Below are 18368 nucleotides of genomic sequence, written 5' to 3'. Positions count from 1 at the left end.
TCACTGACATCAAGCTAGAGATTATGTCAGGAGTAATGCTATTCATACCATGTTTTTATACCACATTTCTATACCATTTTAGGTGGCATCAGATGTGGACAACCACATTATTTGAAAAATTTGCAAAACCCAAGGAAAGGAAGGAGAAAGACTCCTCGTATACCACAATCATCATTTAATTAACTAGTTTTTCTTAATTATTAGTTTAATAAATAATGAACTAAATTTAAAAATCTGATTAATTCAAATAATGTAGCTGTCCACATCAAATGCCACCTAAGGTGGTATGAAAATGAGGTACAAAAACATGGTATGAATAGCATTTGGTCTTCAACAGTTTTTAGCCATGGTCGCTGTTAATCAGTAATGCTATTCTTACCACATTAATATACCACATTAGTGTACCATATTATGTGGCATCTGATGTGGCTGTCTACATCATCTAAATTAATCATAATTTAATTTAAATTAAAAACCATTTAATAAACCAATAATAAATAAAAAAATCTGGAATTAAATGGTGTTTGTGGCATACGAGGAGTCTTCTCCTTCCTTCCTTCCTTCCCCGTTGCTTCTTCTCCCGTTTCTTCTCCACGCCATTTTTTTGTTTCAACTAAATCTCATACGACAAAGATTCATCGCCGCTCCCCTATTTGGATTATTGGTAACATTTACCATTACTTTTCAATGAATTGCAGGAAACATTTTATAGGCAGACATATCTTTAACTGATCATTACGTAGTGAGTTCTAGAGGGTCCTAATGCATGATTAAGAATTTAGTTAGTCTTAAATTTCCACAATTTATGGTTTGATTTAGAAGAATATCATCACTGGACCAAAAACCGAACCTACCCAATCTTCGTAGGAGATTATACAGTGTGCCCAAATGACCTGTCTGCTGCTGTTGTCAACTTCTTATATATTAATTGATATCTTCACCAGCAACACCATACTGCTTTGCTCAAATGCTTGCCTGCAAATGTTATAAGGAAAAGTCACCGGAATTGGTTTTGTAAAAGGACCAAAGGGGCAAAACTAGAACCAAATAAATGCATTCAGTGTATACTAGCTAGCTACGGCATGTGATTTTCGTACTTCTGGTTTCTTCTTTCGCACTCTTAGTTTCCTTGTTTGCGCTTTTTATGGATAGTGTTATTCACACTCTATTTTTACTTGTCATTATTTTCAATGAGTTTATATATTTTTTTAGTCTGTTTTATTCTCCTTTTTCTTTCTATTGATCTCCATTGGACTATTTACCTAAACCTTTTTGTTCATAGAAAAATGACACTGGGGGTTGAAGAAGAACCCGAAAAATTGGAGGACACTAACCACGTGATGATTATTAGCAGCCCCATATATGAAGGTAATTATTTTTATTATTTATTGGCATTCAGTTTTTACCGCATACTAATTTTAAGCAAGTTACAATTTTTCTATGTCTTACGAGATATTAGTCTATAACTATAGGCTGTTAATTAGCTTATCCAATGCCCTCCCCAGTGATTGTCAACAAGGAGGTTCCATGAATTCTGTATTTGCTTCATACAAACTTCTCATCATTTTATTTTTCCGCATGGAAACTCTGTTTCAGCTACTGTTTTTGCTCGATTCAGTGCGCCGTTGAACTCTCCATTGAACTTTATTGTTGGATTTATATATGTCTGTTGTCATTGAGGATGTGTTTCTCTTGGTGAATTCCTGTTTATTGTGTGCAACAAAATACATGAACTGCATACTATGAGTTAATGATATAAACATTACTTATGCATAGAAGTAAAAGGTGGACAACAATTAAGGTCTGTAAGCAATGCATTTTGCACACCCTGTTGTGGAGTTTCGCAATAACCTTGAACTCTAATCGTTTAGGTTTTGTTTTTGTTCTAGTATCTGTTCTTATTTTCAGAAAAGTTGAAGTGATTAGGGTTGCTCCTTCCAGTCGACCACGTTATTCTAGACAACGTTTGGGGGGGGGGGGGGGTGCTCTTGGTGCTCGTAGGTCGTATGAACCTATTTGACCCTTTTCACTTACCAGTCTCTGTACAATTTAAATTTTCTATCTAAAACACTTAATTTTGTTGTGGGGTTTGTTTTTTCAGCCATTACAGTGCATACACTAGAATTAAGAGACTTGCACATATGGCTAGTGTATTTACATTGATAGTATGGTGTAATATATAAACTTGTATAATTATGTTTTATATTTTATGTTTTAGGAACAGGGAGTTCTTCTAATGAATTTACTGAAGAAGATGATGTAGTTGAAGTGAGTTCTTGTAATGAAACTGAAAGCGATGGGGTTCATACAATTGAAACTTGTACTGAAAGTACTGAAGAAGATGATGTAATTGAAGCAACTTTTGATGCCACTGAAGTAGAAAGCAATGGGGTTCACGCAGTGGAAAATAATGAGATTAACATGGAGAACACAATGGATGTGGAAGGAAAGGTCCAAGAGCCTCAAGTTGGAATGATCTTTGACAACGCGGATGAAGTGGCTACATATTACAAGGAATATGGGAGACAATCAGGATTTCCAATGATAAAGAGATCATCAACGAAGGGAGATGATGGAAAATTGAGGTATATTACTATGTGTTGCGCTCGATCAGGTACATCAAAAAATACTTCAAGTAATCCTCTTAAGCCATATCCAAGTATAAAGAATGATTGCAAAGCTCAACTAAGGGCAGGTTTATACTTGGGTGAGAAGTGGCGAGTGAATTCTGTAAAGCTTGACCATAATCATGGGTTGAGTCCAACAAAAACTCGTTATTGGAAGTGTTTTTGGGAAGTTAGTTCTTCTGTAAAAAAGAAGCTTGAAGTGAATGATAAAGCTGGAATAAGGGTCAACAAAAGTTATAATTCAGTGGTGGTTGAAGTTGGAGGGCATGAGAACATGAAGTGTTTAGAAAAAGACTGTAGAAATTATATTGAAAAGGTAAGGCGCTTACGACTTAGAGAAGGAGATGCCACTGCAGTTCAAAACTACTTTGTAAGCATGCAAGGTCAGAATGCAAATTTCTTCTATGCAATTGATTTGGACAAAAATGGTCGTTTAAGAAATATATTTTGGGCAGATGCAAGGAGTAGGGCGACATATGAAGAATTTGGTGATGTTGTAACATTTGACACAACGTACTTGACTAATAAGTACGATATGCCATTTGTGGGAGTTAATCATCACGGGCAATCAATTTTATTGGGATGTGGATTGATTTCAAGGGAAGATACTGACTCCTTTATTTGGTTGTTTAGGACCTGGCTTGCTTGTATGTCTGGTCATGCTCCAAGTGGAATAATTACAGATCAAGACAAAGCTATGAAAAAAGCGATTGAAGTTGTTTTTCCTAATACTCGACATCGGTTGCTTGTGGCATATAATGAAAAAGGTTCCTGATAAGCTCAAAAGTTATAAGGAATATGAATCCATGAGCTCTTCATTAGATAACATTGTTTATGACTCAATGACTTCTGAAGATTTTGAGGAACGTTGGGCTGAGATGATTGGAAAATATAAGTTTAAAAAGCAAGCACGTAAATGGTTAAAAAGCTTGTATGCAGAGAGACATCATTGGGTGCCTGTGTATGTGAAAAATAAATTTTGGGCTGGAATGTCAACGACACAAAGGAGTGAAAGCATGAATGCATTTTTTGATGGCCATGTGAACTCAAAGACTACTTTAAAACAATTTCTGGAGCAATATGAGAATGCATTAAGGAGTAAAGTGCTAAAAGAGGCCTCTGCAGATTCTGATTCTTTCTCTTCAAATGTTCGTTGTGCAACTCATTATGACATGGAAAAGCAAGTTCAAGCTGTTTACACGATTTCAAAATTCAAGGAGTTCCAAAAGGAATTGACAAGTATAATGTATTGTGACAGGGTTTCAGTTGAAACTGATAATGCAATTTTGGAGTACCAAATAGCTGAGCGTATTCTGATCAAGGAGAACAAAAAGAAGACTGTCATTTTCAAGGTCCAGTTTAATGAGCGTGAGATTGAAGTTAATTGCAATTGCTGCAAGTTTGAGTTTAGAGGTATATTATGTAGACATGCGCTTTATGTTTTAGTTCATCATGACATTGACTTTATGCCAGATAAGTATATCATTCGGAGATGGAGGAAGGATGTGAAAAGATGCCACACAAGGGTTAGGATAAGTTATAGTAATTGGGTTGCTACACCTGAAGCACAAAGATCTGATATGATGCAGAAAACCTTTGATGACATTAAGGAATTAGCCAATGATTTTGATGATAAGTGTATGCTTGTGGTGAGATGGATGCATAAACTAAAGGAGCAAATATGTAAACATGATGGAGCGGCTAGTAGCACTCAACCAACACCACAGTCACCTGTTGCTATGAACTCCGATCCTCTTCCTAACCCAAGTCAGCGTATACTTACGCCATTGTCGGCTAGAGGTAAAGGTCGTCCACCATCAAAGAGGAAACAATCCAAGACTGAGCAAGTAATCAAAAGAAGACAAAAAAGACAGAAAAAGATTACATCTCGTAAGGACAATACAGATGAGGAAAGAACACAGGTAACAAACATATTTGTTTTATATAAGTAATAAGTTGATAAATCATAACATGTTTCACTTGCGACTTTTGTAGAAATCCATAGAAAGTGATGCAATATGCCATATTGATGGTCCACCTCCTTGTAGAAGTGATAACATAATTGCAACACAAGAGAGTAATGTCATTGTGGAGGTATGCGATAAATATATTCATCTTCTTGTTATCTTTTTCCTTAGTTAATAATCATTGTCATTATAATTACTATACTTACTCTTTGTAATTGTAATTACATACTTACTCTTTGTAATTGTAATTACTTTTATTCTTTGGGATTTAGCATTCTCATCTTACACAAGGAGTTCAAATTTGCATGCCTGCCAACCAATATCCTATTTTTCCCCATGCTAATGTAAGTTGTGCATTTTGTCCTATTGATAGTGATTTTGAATTGCTTTTGTGTTAGCTATTGAATAAATATTACCTATTGCAGGAAAACATGGCTTTGTTATTGGGACTCAGTCAAGGTAGCCATCCAAACCCGTTGTACAAAGAGTCTGAGATTGGAAATATAAGTTATCCTACTATGCATGGAAATTATGTCCAGGTAAACATTGAGAGGATGCATATAATCCTTTTGTTGAAATTAATTAAATATTTATTTACATCACATAGTATAATGCTCTATCTGTAGTTCTTATGGTTTTTTTTTTTCTCTTTATTTAGGGTCAACAATATCCATATTGGAATGGAGGTTATAGTATGTACAATATGCATAGCTCTACTTCAAGAGGAAATGATGACCAAGAGCTCAACTAAGCAATGGAAGCAACAATGAAAGCAATTTCTTTATGTAGTTTGAGTTTTTGTGGTTTTGGATCCTCTGTCTTCTAAACATAGACTTCAATGCATTTCAAATATTTTGTAACAGCTGCCAGTATGCAAACATGTTGCTCTTCTAATTCTTGTTGTACTGAAAGTGGAGTTTAATCAAATTCTTAAAAGGAGCATATGTTTAATCAACGAAATTGAAAAACGAAATGCCTATATCATAACACCGCTTTCTAAAGCTATAAACCAGAAACCAATTTCTTCCAAGATTCAATCTTGCAATCTTGCAGCAACGCTTATAGCTCAAGAAGAATGCAGAGGAAGTTAAGCACAAATATTCATAATCTGATCATGAAAATGTTTATACTTTTTACTCACATTTACAAGTTGTAGAACAATATTGATTCACCTGGTAGATCATCTACTGTATACAAATAGTGTCAAAAAATTGAAGCAAAATCCAAACCAGAAAAAAGTACAAAAAATCTTAGAACAATAATGTTCGTCATCTAACTGTAGAAGCAACAGTATAAGCCCACCATTTAAGATTGTCTTTCATGTCAATTTCATTCTCTAATGCAGGAAACCTCCAATTCATCAATGGCTTCTTTATCTTCCTCTTCTCCCTAACCTCCCAAGCTTCAGAAAGGTACGGCCTTGTAATTGCAGAAGCATAAATGTCCAAACTATTTCAATGCAATACAACACAAAAGTGAAATGAGCTAGTAATTCAAAAAACAAAGCATTGTCACTGATAAAATTGATGGAAAACGAATGATCATGCTGATTGTGAGACTATGAATCAGTGTGACTGAGAAAAACAAAGCATTGTCACTGAGAAATTGAGGGAAAACTAAGGAACATGCTTATTCACTATGACTAATGTTCTAAACAATTATGATTACCAAAATTATCAACAAAAGAAGCTGAGAGTTCACAAAATATAAACACAGCAAACGCAACCGAGGACTGCAAATTTGATTCCACAACTCCACAATGGTTATATACAAATCCAATCCAAAAGCTCAACAGAATGCATAACAATGGAAGGATGTATCCAGCTGGGACAAAGAATTACCTGCAACCTAAAACCACCATGTTTCCTCCAAGTCTAATCAGAATTTTGCTATCTTCCCCATTTGTAAACGGCACATTTAGGGAATCCCAAATTGTGGAAATAAACTGTTTTGACGACAGCTTCATTAAATCACCAACTTGTGTGGTTTGCTTGCCTGCAGATAACAAGCATATGATCCAGTAGCACTTGTGTTTATCAAACCTTCCCCTCTACAATTAGTCCATGCTCATGCATCAAAATAAAACAAATCTAAAAACGAAAATACATAAGATAATTGACACTCTGTTATAAAAACAAACAGTGGGGAAGGGGGGAGATTCTATGCATTCTAAGAGACCACAACATCATTCAAGCATATTCCAGCGAAAGAGATCCAATTAAATGATGGGAATATCCAATTGAAATGTCTTACAAAAGCCAGATTATTAAATCCTAATCAAAAGTTAAAATTGACAATATACAGAACCTAATTAAGGTTAAGATTCAACTAGAGCCCAGTCTTCAATAACAAGATTTCAAAAACATTACCTTTAAGCCGAAACTAGTGCCTTTCGGCGGATATTTGGAGGAAACATGGTGGTGTACTCGTGGAGGAAACATGGTGGTGTACTCGTAAAGAAAACGAAGCAGAAACGAGCGCACATGTACTCGTAAATTCATCATACTTCTCGGAGTACTGGATCTGACCTATCGTTCAATCCCAAACCGCGAATTCCACGGTCACTTGAAGAAGCCCCAGATTGTGACCTCGCGTTGTGCGACGACAAGATGACGTCGTCAAGGCGGTTTCCTCGAAGTTGTCCCTGATCGCGACCTTGCGCTGCTCAAGCTCGACACGCCTTGGTCTCGTACTCTAGAGTCTGAATTGAGCTTGATGACCTCAGATTTCTTCAGGAGGCTCTGCTCGAGACACTGCCGCTGTGTGCGAGACTCGACCTGGAAGAACGAGACAGCCAGCCGCCGACGTCAAGATTGTGGAGGCTCTGCTCGAGACACTGCCGCTGCGTGCAAGACTCGACCTGGAAGAACGAGACAGTCAGCCGCCGACGTCAAGATTGTGGAGGCTGACGACGAGTTCGACTACTCGATTAGGTTGGAGCAGTTTGAGATTGACGGCGTGGCGAAGGAGATGAAGTAGACGTGTGAATTCTACGGGTTTTTAGGCAATCAGAAGACTCTTCCTATGCCAATTAACATTTAATTTCAGATTTTTTATTTATTATTAGTTTATTAAATAGTTTTTAATTTAAATTAAATTATAATTAATTTAGATGATGTGGACAGCCACATCAGATGCCACATAATGTGGTATACTAATGTGATATATTAATGTGGTAAGAATAGCATTGTTGCGCTGTTAATAGCATTAATTCCATTTGGTCAATTTCTATGGTTTGTCACAAAATAACGTACCTTGGTCTTTGTGTTTGAATACTTGAATCAAAATGAAGATGATAACATTTCTGCACCAAATCTGAACCTTGAGCAATTAGCCGTGTAACCTTATGCAGAGTCTTATGAGTCTGAACAATGTAGTAATGTAGAGTTGGTTGTTTTGGAGGATGGACTTATTTTTAATACTTGTGAACTTATTCTTGATGAGGAATACTTGTATACTTTCCGCATCCATTGTTTTTTGTTTTGGAGGGTGGTGTTGTTATAAAAGAATCATCTTAAGCAAGTGGTGGAAAGACCCTTGAAGCAAATACGAGTCCTCCCACAAAGGTATTCCGTTCTTACTTTCGTTATCCCTTCATTTTTCTTTGCTCTTGTAAATTGTGTGGCTTTTCTTTATCTTTGCATTTGATATTCATGACTTCAGTGAGGGTTCATATACTGGATGTCATCTGGTTAATTCATTTCTAGAGCAGCAAAGATTTGATGAGGTGCAAGGCCTGCTGGGGAAGATGCATCTGTCAAAAAATGTTTGCCTTCAAGTTCTTTTTCGTATTAGAAAGAAGATATGTAACATTACAATATATGTTTGTGAGATTCAGAAAGTGAAAGTTGGTTTCATGGTTGTAGGCTTTGTTCATTTCATGAAAATTTAAATTTTTTCATTTCCTCAATTTAGTTTCAATTTTTCAAATTTTGATTGTTTTTTTTTATTAATTAATTCATGTTGGCACAATTATAATAAAAGTGCCAACATGGATGGAAAAGCTTATCTGACAAAGTTGTCAGAAAGGGGCACAACTGGACCACTATTTGTGCTTGCCTCTCTGACAAACACCCTATTGTGTTTTTTCAGCGAAGGGCATGCCCAAAGAGGGCATAAATAACTTTTTATGCACAGTGCCCATATTTTTTCGTAGTGAATGAAACTTACCTGGCTGCATCTTACACGCATCACCGCCTCAAAACCTTGAGGCCTTGTGACAATCCATCTAAGATCGTTTTAGAGCTTTGCAGAATCAGAGACAGCTGCGAAGGGGTAATAATAGTAAACCTGAAATCGATTATGTGTAAATGATCTATAGTTATAAGTCACAGATGCTTCTCAAATCTGATATCACAGATTTATTTTAGATGGTGGATATGTAGATTTGAAATAACAAAAAGATGAAAAAAATTAGAAAATTCATAAGAGAAAACCCTCAACCAAAATGATAACAGGTCGAAATTTGAATGGAATCCAATTTTATATGGGTTTAAAATAGGATTTTTTATTTTTGTCAAACAAATCCCTATTTTTTTATTTTTTATTTTATATTTTATATTTTATTATGGGTCCAATTTTATATACCTGTTTTGAAACACTAGTATTACATCATTATAGATGGGGTCTAGTAAGTAGAGGTCAGCAACTATAGTGTACCATGATTTTAAAATAAATTATGTCAATTGCCATTTTATGTTTTAACACAACTCATCCAAAAATTAGAGTGAATTAGATTTGTGAAAATTAATTTATTATTTTGTACCATCGTTGGGGAGAAGGGTCTGTCGAATAAGTATGTTAATTTGCTGCGGTCTTCCATTTTTATTTATTCTTTGCATGTCTTCAGTATTTGTGCTTTGTGGAAAGCTTATGCTACATGTGATGGTGGAATTGTTTTACTACCTATGCCAAATGGGGTTTATAATACCTCTTGGTGAGAAGCTCCCTTTGCTATAACAATTATGATAATTTGTTGGGTTTAAAACTTATATTCCTTGTTAATAACATGTTTGTCGACCTGAATTGGTGGAAATTCTAGTGTAAAATTTGTTTGAAATTCATCGTTCTTCCCGTTAAGCAGATATTATTACTGTTTGAGTATCTATTATTCAAGTACTCCAACTAATGGATATGTGCGTAAAGAAGAGGAGGAAAACAATGAGGACTGTAAGGAAGAGGGGGTTGTCAATTTTTTTTTTAGAGGGTAAAAGAGAATTCCATTCATGATAACTAAGTCATACAAAGACATGCATATGAAAAACAAATGTATGGCCTCTGAAAAGCCTTGAAGAACAAACCCAATGGGAAAAGCTGGACGAATGAAAAGAGGCCTCAAATGCACAATAAACTTAGGCATCACGTGCCCATTACCATCATTTGAAACATGGTTCAAGACCACTTGGTTTACACGCAAAAGAGCTCAAATGCTATCGACATAAACACCATCAGTAGCCAAACACTCCTCATCTTGGTTAATTAATTGGACAAACCTCAACGATCTGATTCCACTATCAACGGAACACAACCCAAGTACAATGCCAATTCCAATCCTTTCTTGATGGCATGAAGCTCTAAAGCAAGGACTGAAATCAGAGAAGGAGCATGCATAGACAACGCACCAACAAGATCACCATTAGGCCCACAAACAATCGCTCCAATTACACGACATCCATTCATCATGTAAGATCCCACATCGTCCAAGGGAGTGATCCTTATATGTATATTCCCATCCCTACCTAACATGAGGCTTTTTGGGAGTTCACTGGCTTCAGGTTCTATCGGAACTCCGAAAGTTAAGCGAGTAGCGCACGAGAGCAATCCCATGATGGGTGACCCACTGGGAAGTTCTTGTGTGAGTTCCTAGAAACAAAACCGTGAGGGCGTGGTTGGGGCTCAAAACGGACAATATCGTGCTATGGTAGTGGAACGGGCCCGGGATGTGACACATCACATCTACCCCACCATCAAAATTTAATTTGAAAAAACCCACTGTCTTGGAAACCCACGAATTGATTCGATGTTCGGCAGATGAAGTACTCCTATGGGCAGCGTTTGACACTTCTGCCTCATAGTTCCTCGTCAAGTTTTTCAAATTTTCAAAATTACAATTTATACTTTCAAAGTAGAAAGAATTTATGGCATTCCAAAGCAACCACAAACTGATAAACAAAAGTTCCAATACCGGTCCGTAGAGGTTTTTTGATGCAAACATAAGTAATTTAATCCCCAATTTATGCATCTTTTTTCCTAATAATTTAATTTGTGAATTTTAAATCATTGATTTGTAAACCATAATTTGATTTATATCGTAGGTGCGAATTAGCTATCTTCTATAATCAATGTCAATATTATTGCTTAAGAGTGAGTAATGTCAATCTTGTATAAGAGCCCACAAAATATATTTTTCTAAATAATAGACCACTTTTCTTATTAACTCTACCATCCCAGTCCGAGACAAATACGGAGTAATAGACTCTTGATGATTTGTTTTATCTTTGAAATTCTTGTCCTTGTTGACATCGTCTTTGGGGAAGACAAACTTACAAAGCCAACAAGCTAAGAGAGTTGCTAGGTAAGATTCTTCCAAGTGCTCTAGCGCTATGCCAAGATCCTCAAATACTCTCAACTCAACAGGAAGACGGCGCCCAGCTGGACCAATAACACCTGACGGATCCGAGTCTCCCTTTCGGCCTGGTTGTTTTGTTGCGGTCATTTTTCTTCGAAGGCCTCTTGTACTTCATGGCATCCCAGTACCAAAATCGAATCCATGAAGAAACCTTTACGCTTGACTTACCTTGAGCCTCCTAGGAAAGCTTGTGATATGCCCAAAACAAATAGTGGCAACTCGGCAATCTCCGACTGTTGTGTTGAGAAAACTCCTCCACACTAGGAACAACCTCGTCATAAAATTTCCCCTGGATCGACAAGACTCCTATCTTGTGGAGATCCCAAAGTGAAATCGATATCTCCCCTTGAGCTGTGTGAAGTGTGTTGGTTGCTGAACACCAATGCTGAAAGAATGCACGAAGGATGGAAGGATGTCGATCGTAGCTAAACAAAGATGTGTACACAGTGTGATAAAGGCCCACATTGGTAAGCACATCTTTGGATCGGCTCAAGACATCTACAAGCCACTCCCAGTAAAACTCAACATAAGCGGCTTCTCCAGTAGTCGACAGGGCGCCACTCCATGTCATGGTTCCGCTACTGATGTGATCGCCAAGAAGCTCAAACGAAGCCGGTGAATTATCACAAGCATGGTGTGAATGATTCAAAATAAGAATCCTTCATGTACATGCCTTCTTCTTCGGAATGGGTTGGCCAAAATCCGTCACCTCCCAAGACACTTCAGAAGAGCACGACTTGATATGCATCAAGTTATCTTTTGCAGGAAGAACAAGCGCCTTAGGGCCAGTCAACATCGTGCAAAGCTTCAATGTCGTTCCCCTATCTTGCGAATTGCCTTCCTTTGCAAGAATAGTAATGGTATTATTCTTAAAGCACTTGAAAAATACCATGGCTGCAACAAAATAAACAAAGCAACATAATCACAAAAGTGGGGCGGCAAAGAAAGAAAAAAAAATCATTTCACTAAAGCAGAAGACATGTGAAACAAACCTCGTGAATGTTGAAGAATGATGATGACAACGCCACAACAACAAGAAGAAATCAGCCACGAAGCTTGATCAAACACGGCAAAGAGGGCAGCTATAAGACGGTCCTTCAAGGCACGCTACAGTAGCAAAGAAAACCAAAATGTCACGTAATCGCACTACACAAGCTCGTAGCAATTACGCAAGCAGTTTCTTGCACTGCACGGCGAAGAGAACAGCTACATGATGGTCATTCAAAGCGCTCTATAGTAGAAAAGAAAACCCAAAATGCCGCGTAATCACAATACGCAACCCCGCAGCAATTACGCAAGTAGTTTCTTGCACTGCAAGGCAACGTCACCATCGAGAAAAGTTGTGTCCAAAAGGCACTACACAGCGTAAAAACGCTGCAGGCTTTTGCATAACCCCACACGGTAAAAGTGACGCACTGCAACAAACTCCAAATGGCAAAAAGGGCATGGCAGTAGCAGCTATTGGGCACGGCAGCAGCAGCAAACCCACGGCAAAAGCTTCAAGGTAGTCCACATCAAGCAATTGTGTGTGTGAAAAAAATACACACCCAATGGTCCTATATATAGGGGTCAATTGCTTCCTAATGCTATAAGGGAAATACATACCAAATAGAAAAAGGAAAATCAAAATAAGGAAGCACATTCCAACCAAAAGAAGGAAGCAAATTCTAAACCAAAAAGTGGCAAGTTTCAACCAATCTATGCATGCAAGACGTTTTTGGTAATAATTTAACTTTCCGAAGGAGTTTTGATGCAAGGAAAATTGGAGAAGGAAGTTAAGTGGCTATGGATCATTGTGTCCAAATTTCATAATTTTCCCTAAAGTCAAACGTTCCAGTTTTCAAAATCTTTCCCGTTGAAGTTGCTTTCCCTTCAGGATTGCGCAGCTGTAGGAAAAGGCAAAGTTGAAGGCCTTCCCAATTTTTCCTAGTAGCATGCGATATATGCCTGAAAGATAAGAGACAAATATACGTTTCTCATATTTTTTCAGAATTTTCCAGAATATAAATCAATCTCAAACTAGGCGTGCAAATCAGATGACATGTTTCTCAAAACAAAAAAAAGGGAAGGAAAACATCTCCTTCCTTGCCATGGGAAATAAAAAAAGGAAAGAGAATTGTCCTCCTTGATGTAGGAAATCAAAAGGGGAAAGTAAAACTCCTTCCTTGCTGTGGGAAATAAAAAAATAAGGAAAGAAAATTGTCCTCCTTGCCATGGAAATCAAAACAAGGAACAAAAGCCTTCCAGCAGTTTGAAGGAAGTCACATTCGTTACCAAAATAGAAGGGGATTCTTATCAAAGGAAGAAAAACATTTTTTCCTGCAACCACACGGAAAAATTCAAAATGCACCAAATGATTTTGTCACAATTATGGAAAATCAATATGCATAAGAAGTCTGTGCCAATTTATCCATTTTCAAAATTTCTTTCAAGATTAAGCCTCTAGGGCCTTTGAAGAAACAATGTCATTTCTTTCAAGATCAAGCCTCAAATGCCCCTTGAAGAAAAAAAAATATGTCTTTTCTTCAAGATCAAGCCTCATCGACCCTTGAAGAAATGTTTCGTTCAAGAAATACACCTCGACAGTCCTTGATGAAATTTACCACTTCAATTCAAGACCAAGCCTGAATGGCCCTTGATAAAATTCATCGTCTTGATTCAAGAAATACGCCTCTACGGCCCTTGAAGAAGCAAACTAATTGATGACCAAGTCTCGATGACCCTTGAGTTAGAACATTCACATTGCAAGACTTCAAAACACGTTTCCTACATGTGACAAGCACATGCCTACAACGTGCCTTGAAGTGGGGGCATTTATAGACATGTAAATTTCGTTGCATACAAAGGATGCATCGTAAAGCTCCACGTGGCATATGACTCATCACAAATGGACAAGGCATCAATGACATGTGGCACAAATCAAGCTAGGGAAGTATAAAATATTCCCAAAATTCGGCTAAGGGGAGAAAACTCCCTTAAATTTGGAAAAAAAACAGGCTCAAAATACTCTCAAATCCGGAAAGAACGTTAAGGCATCTTCATAAAACAAGCAAAAATTGAAGATTGCTCACAAAATAGGCAACAAGGCCTCATAATTTCGGCCAAAGGAGTAAAGTGGCTGAAATTAAGACACAAAACATGACTAAATTCTCCCATGGACGAATCAAGACACAAATCAAGGCCAAAGGCAAGCCTCGAGAAGCCTATAAATACAAGGTCCTCCCACAAGCATAGGGGTCGAAAAAATCTCTACACAGAAGAACCTCTGCCAAACTCTTGAAGACTAATACATTGCCAAAGCTCTCTTCAAAGAACATTCAACCAAAGGCGATGCTTTCTTTCGACCAAAGCCGAAGCATTTCCTTGAAGAATCAACAAGTGCTCGTGCAGATTCCTTCAAGACTTTGTTGCAAGCTTATAAACTTGTAGCAACGTTTGTTTCAAGATCAAGTTGCCAAGACCCTTGAAGCAACAAAATCCCGCATCAAACACTACTTTTGCCGCACCCTTGAGGTGAAGATCATCCACGTGTTGTTTTCAAGCTCAAAACTTCAAGCAATAGTTCACCCGTTCGTCCGAGATCAAGTCATCGCGATCCTTGGATCAACAACCTATGCATCTACATGAAATTTGAAGACTGAATAAGAGGAAAATTGTAAACAGAAATTGTAACCTACAAATTCAAATCACTACAAATTTACTTTGTACATGTGTTCTTGTTTCATTCGTTACAGAATTTTTGTGTTTACACACACATCCCTTCATATATGCCTTAGCCCACAAATACTTCAACCTAGTTTGAGCTTCACTGATGCCCAACATATTAATATTTTAGAAATCCAAGTTTTTTAGTTTTATTTTGAAGCTATACTTGGGACACCATAAATTGATTTTACTTCATACTGCCTTGATCAAGAGTGTGTGAAGCTTTCTACATGTAGTGTTGAAGTTTTTGGTTGAAGCTTCTATGGTGAAGCTTTGTATGTGAAGCTTTTTGGTTGAAGTTTTGTAGGTGAAACATTTTGGTTGAGGCTTCTAGGGTGAAGCTTTGTAGGTGAAGCTTTTTAGTTTGAGGCTTTGCAAGTGAAGCTTTTTGATTGAAGCTTTGTAGGTGAAGTTTTTTTGTTGAAGTTTTGTAGGTGAAGCTTTTTAGTTTGAAGCTTTGTGGGTGAAGCTTTGTAGGTGAAGCTATTTGGTTGAAGCTATTTGTTTGAAGCTTGTAGGTGAAGCTTTGTAGGTGAAGCTTTTTGGTTGAAGCTTTGTAGGTGAAGCTATTTAATTGAAGCTTGTAGGTGAAGCTTTTTGGTTGAAGCTTTATGGGTGAAGCTTTGTAGGTGAAGCTATTTGATTGAAGCTTGTAGGTGAAGCTTTTTGGTTGAAGCTTTGTGGGTGAAGCTTTTTGTTTGAAGCTTTGTAGGTGAAGCTTCTTGGTTGGGGCACATAGCTTGAATAGTTGAAGCTAATCGTAGGGCACTATAAATTGATTTTGCTTCACACTATCTTGATCAAGATTGTGTGAAGCTTTGGACATTTTGTAGTTGCCTCCTATGTGTTGAAGCTTTGTTTGCCTCCTCCACATGTCATAATTAATTAACTAAATAATTGATAATTATCGAAACAATTATTAATTATTAATTAATTTTGGTTTTTTTTTTAAGTGTATTTTTTTTAATAAATAGGGACAACAAAATGTGGGAGACCACATATATAGGTTTTGCTTCTACACTTTTGAGCAAGAGTGTGTGCGACAAACTACATATTGTAGTAGTTAAAGGTTCAGAGGAACCATATAAATTGATTTTGCTTTGGACAGTCTTGATCAACTGTGTGGAGCTTTCTACGAGTTGTAGTGTTTGCATTTTTACAGGGGAACTTTAACGAAAAGCACCCGGTACTGTTCACTTTAACGAAAAACCACATTTTTACACTAAAAAATCAATCCTAGTACTATTCACTTTACCCTTTATTTTGTCCTTATCATTAAAACTCAAAGTTTTCAAGCCCTTTTCATTAGTTTTCCTTTTTTACAGAGGGGAAATGTCTAACGCAGATGTAAGAGGGCTAAGGAGCTTGATTTTTGTATACCATGCACTAAAGCCTTTATTGACTTGTAATAAGACTTTGTTGGTGACCATAACCCTTGCTGGGCATAAGTGCTCCCCCAGTTGGGTTGAGTTAAGCTTGCTTATCCTCTTTTTGAGTTATAAGGCTTGAGGGTTATTGATTATTTGTCAATGCTAAAGTTCACATGTACAAGTTGTAGCGTTCCTAACCTAGTTGATGGGAATAATGGTGAGTTGATGAGGCCAAAATGTTTACTAATAGTACTAATAGTACCCTTCATCGCCTGGTTAGTGTTATGAAGGTGAGTTCCTTCATCCCTAGTTGGTGGCAAGAGTGGAAAGTTGTCGAAGGACAAAATTCTATTTTAGAGTACGAGTTGTACCCTTCATCACTTGGTTGGTGATACGAAGGTGAGTTCCTTCATTATCTGGTTGGTGAGAATAACGGTAAATTGTCAAGGCATAATGTAGCAAGTATTGAAGGGCAAAATGTATGTTGACACCTTTTCGAAGCTCAGTTGGCTATTGTATGAATGTGTTGAAATGTATGAATGTGTTGAAAGGTATGATATTTATGTTCATTGACACGAGTGATGTTTTTCTATGCATGAAGGAATCCATTGTTTGGATATGTGAACCATGTTTGTTGTAACACTAAGTTTGACTTACTTTGTGTCAAAGTACGCATGTTGAAACTCTAAGTTAGAGTATAGAAATAGGTCAATATAGACCAAGTGTTCCAGTGCTAGGTATGTAAAAGATTTAGACGAAGTTGTTTGAATTCCCTCTTCATTAAATATTTCCTGAATAGCTTGTATTACAAAGGATCTCAAAAGGTTAAAGGTCAAAAACATTGGTAATGTGTATACCTTCTTATAATAGCATTTCTTTCAGCACCTAGTCCCCCCACTTTGAAAAAGAGAGGCTTGACCCCCATGGTCATAATAGTTGAAGGTATGTTCACACCTAGTCATCTTGATACGAACATTTATCCCTCTTGTTGTAATGAGTTTGCTAAGAGTAAAAATCCTTCCTCTTGCCAATAGACGAATACGCTTGGTGACTTAGCGAGTAGCTAAGTGAGGTAAGAGATGATGCAATTGGTGTTTGAATGGCCAAAACCTTTTCACTTGGTAGAACTTGACTTCCATTCCCCATTTATTGATAGGGGTTAACCATAGGAGGGTTCCCTTGGTATGTCTTTACCTCAGCAAAGGCATGATTGTGAGCTTGCATCATCACCTCAGAGTAAGTCTTCCAAGTGTTAACATTGATCATGTACTTGAAGAAGCATTCACGTATGCCTATCGTGAAGGCTCTGAATGCTAGTTTATCATCTGTCTTAGTGCAACAAGTGTACTCGTGGCTAAAGCAACTGATAAATTCACGCAATGACTCATCCGACTTCTGATGAATGGTGTAAACTTATCCAATATAGTCATTGCATATTTCTTCTGGTGCAATAAAATGCATAATTCAGTTTGCAGAACACCTAGTATCAGAAAATGATGCAGCAAGCCAAGGTCAGTCATTCATACTGCCTCATCATCTCAGTTTTGAAATCCATCATCAATTCTTGTGAACTGACTGTGTAGATAATATCATCTACATATAAAGAAACAATAAGAATTCCACTCTAAGAGGTCTTGATGTATATTGTTGCCTCACCATGACTTCTATGAAAGCCAACTTTGGTGAAATAAGAATTGATCTCCTCATACCAACCTCTTGGAGCTTGCTTGAGACCATACAATGCCTTCTGGAACCTGTAGGCTTTATCTTCCTTGTCTGTAATCACAAAACGAAGAGGTTGAGTAACGTACACCTTTTCATGTAACACTCCATTTAGAAATGTTGACACATCTAATATTGAAATAATTTCCAACCTTTCTATAAGTGTCCTAATTGTATCAAGCCTTGCCACTGAGGAAAATGTTTCATTGAAGTCTACCCCTGGCTTTTGGGAATAACCTTTTACAACTAATCTTGCTTTGTTCTTTTACATAGAGCCATCAAGGTTTGATTTGGTTTTGTAAACCCATTTGACACCAATTACTAGTTTATCAAATGGTCTACTAACCAG

General features: G+C 37.2%; 3 protein-coding genes across 4 annotated transcripts; 2 read left to right on the top strand and 1 right to left on the bottom strand.

Annotated features, from left to right (window-relative positions):
- The first annotated feature begins 382 nt into the window (after positions 1–382).
- LOC126622492 (protein FAR1-RELATED SEQUENCE 8-like) lies at positions 383–3402 on the top strand. Its single transcript, XM_050291297.1, has 3 exons — positions 383–664; positions 1283–1368; positions 2219–3402. The coding sequence occupies exons 2-3, from the start codon at positions 1287–1289 to the stop codon at positions 3400–3402; spliced, it is 1266 nt and encodes a 421-aa protein (XP_050147254.1). The 5' UTR covers positions 383–664; positions 1283–1286.
- A 211-nt stretch (positions 3403–3613) lies between these two features.
- LOC126620695 (protein FAR1-RELATED SEQUENCE 9-like) lies at positions 3614–5500 on the top strand. Its single transcript, XM_050288924.1, has 5 exons — positions 3614–4549; positions 4623–4721; positions 4867–4938; positions 5020–5053; positions 5253–5500. The coding sequence occupies exons 1-5, from the start codon at positions 3617–3619 to the stop codon at positions 5285–5287; spliced, it is 1173 nt and encodes a 390-aa protein (XP_050144881.1). The 5' UTR covers positions 3614–3616; the 3' UTR covers positions 5288–5500.
- Positions 5501–5703: 203 nt separating this feature from the next.
- LOC126620696 (uncharacterized) lies at positions 5704–7626 on the bottom strand. Of its 2 annotated transcripts, XM_050288926.1 has the most exons (4): positions 7455–7626; positions 6964–7371; positions 6436–6644; positions 5704–6043 (listed from the first exon to the last, which is right to left on the bottom strand). In XM_050288926.1, the coding sequence occupies exons 2-4, from the start codon at positions 7096–7098 to the stop codon at positions 5863–5865; spliced, it is 525 nt and encodes a 174-aa protein (XP_050144883.1). In that variant the 5' UTR covers positions 7099–7371; positions 7455–7626; the 3' UTR covers positions 5704–5862. The 2 variants fall into 2 exon arrangements, with proteins under 2 accessions (XP_050144883.1, XP_050144882.1); XM_050288925.1 differs by having other exon boundaries at positions 6964–7626.
- Between the last annotated feature and the right edge of the window lie 10742 nt (positions 7627–18368).

This window comes from Malus sylvestris, chromosome 5, assembly GCF_916048215.2.
Source record: "Malus sylvestris chromosome 5, drMalSylv7.2, whole genome shotgun sequence".
NCBI classification, from domain to species: Eukaryota; Viridiplantae; Streptophyta; class Magnoliopsida; order Rosales; family Rosaceae; genus Malus; species Malus sylvestris.
The sequence above is the reverse complement of the archived record's forward strand: the minus strand, read 5'-3'. Positions and strand labels throughout refer to the sequence as shown.

Excerpts from the sequence above, each read along its gene's own strand:
- LOC126622492 (XM_050291297.1), top strand. The coding sequence starts at position 1,287 with ATGACACTGGGGGTTGAAGAAGAACCCGAAAAATTGGAGGACACTAAC. Across the intron at positions 1,369-2,218 it reads TAGCAGCCCCATATATGAAG|GAACAGGGAGTTCTTCTAAT; the intron begins GTAATTATTTTT and ends TTTATGTTTTAG.
- LOC126620695 (XM_050288924.1), top strand. The coding sequence starts at position 3,617 with ATGTCAACGACACAAAGGAGTGAAAGCATGAATGCATTTTTTGATGGC. Across the intron at positions 4,550-4,622 it reads CAGATGAGGAAAGAACACAG|AAATCCATAGAAAGTGATGC; the intron begins GTAACAAACATA and ends CGACTTTTGTAG. Across the intron at positions 4,939-5,019 it reads CTATTTTTCCCCATGCTAAT|GAAAACATGGCTTTGTTATT; the intron begins GTAAGTTGTGCA and ends TACCTATTGCAG.
- LOC126620696 (XM_050288925.1), bottom strand. The coding sequence starts at position 7,098 with ATGATGAATTTACGAGTACATGTGCGCTCGTTTCTGCTTCGTTTTCTT. Across the intron at positions 6,645-6,963 it reads GCACTAGTTTCGGCTTAAAG|AGGGGAAGGTTTGATAAACA; the intron begins GTAATGTTTTTG and ends GACTAATTGTAG. Across the intron at positions 6,044-6,435 it reads ATGGTGGTTTTAGGTTGCAG|TTTGGACATTTATGCTTCTG; the intron begins GTAATTCTTTGT and ends GCATTGAAATAG.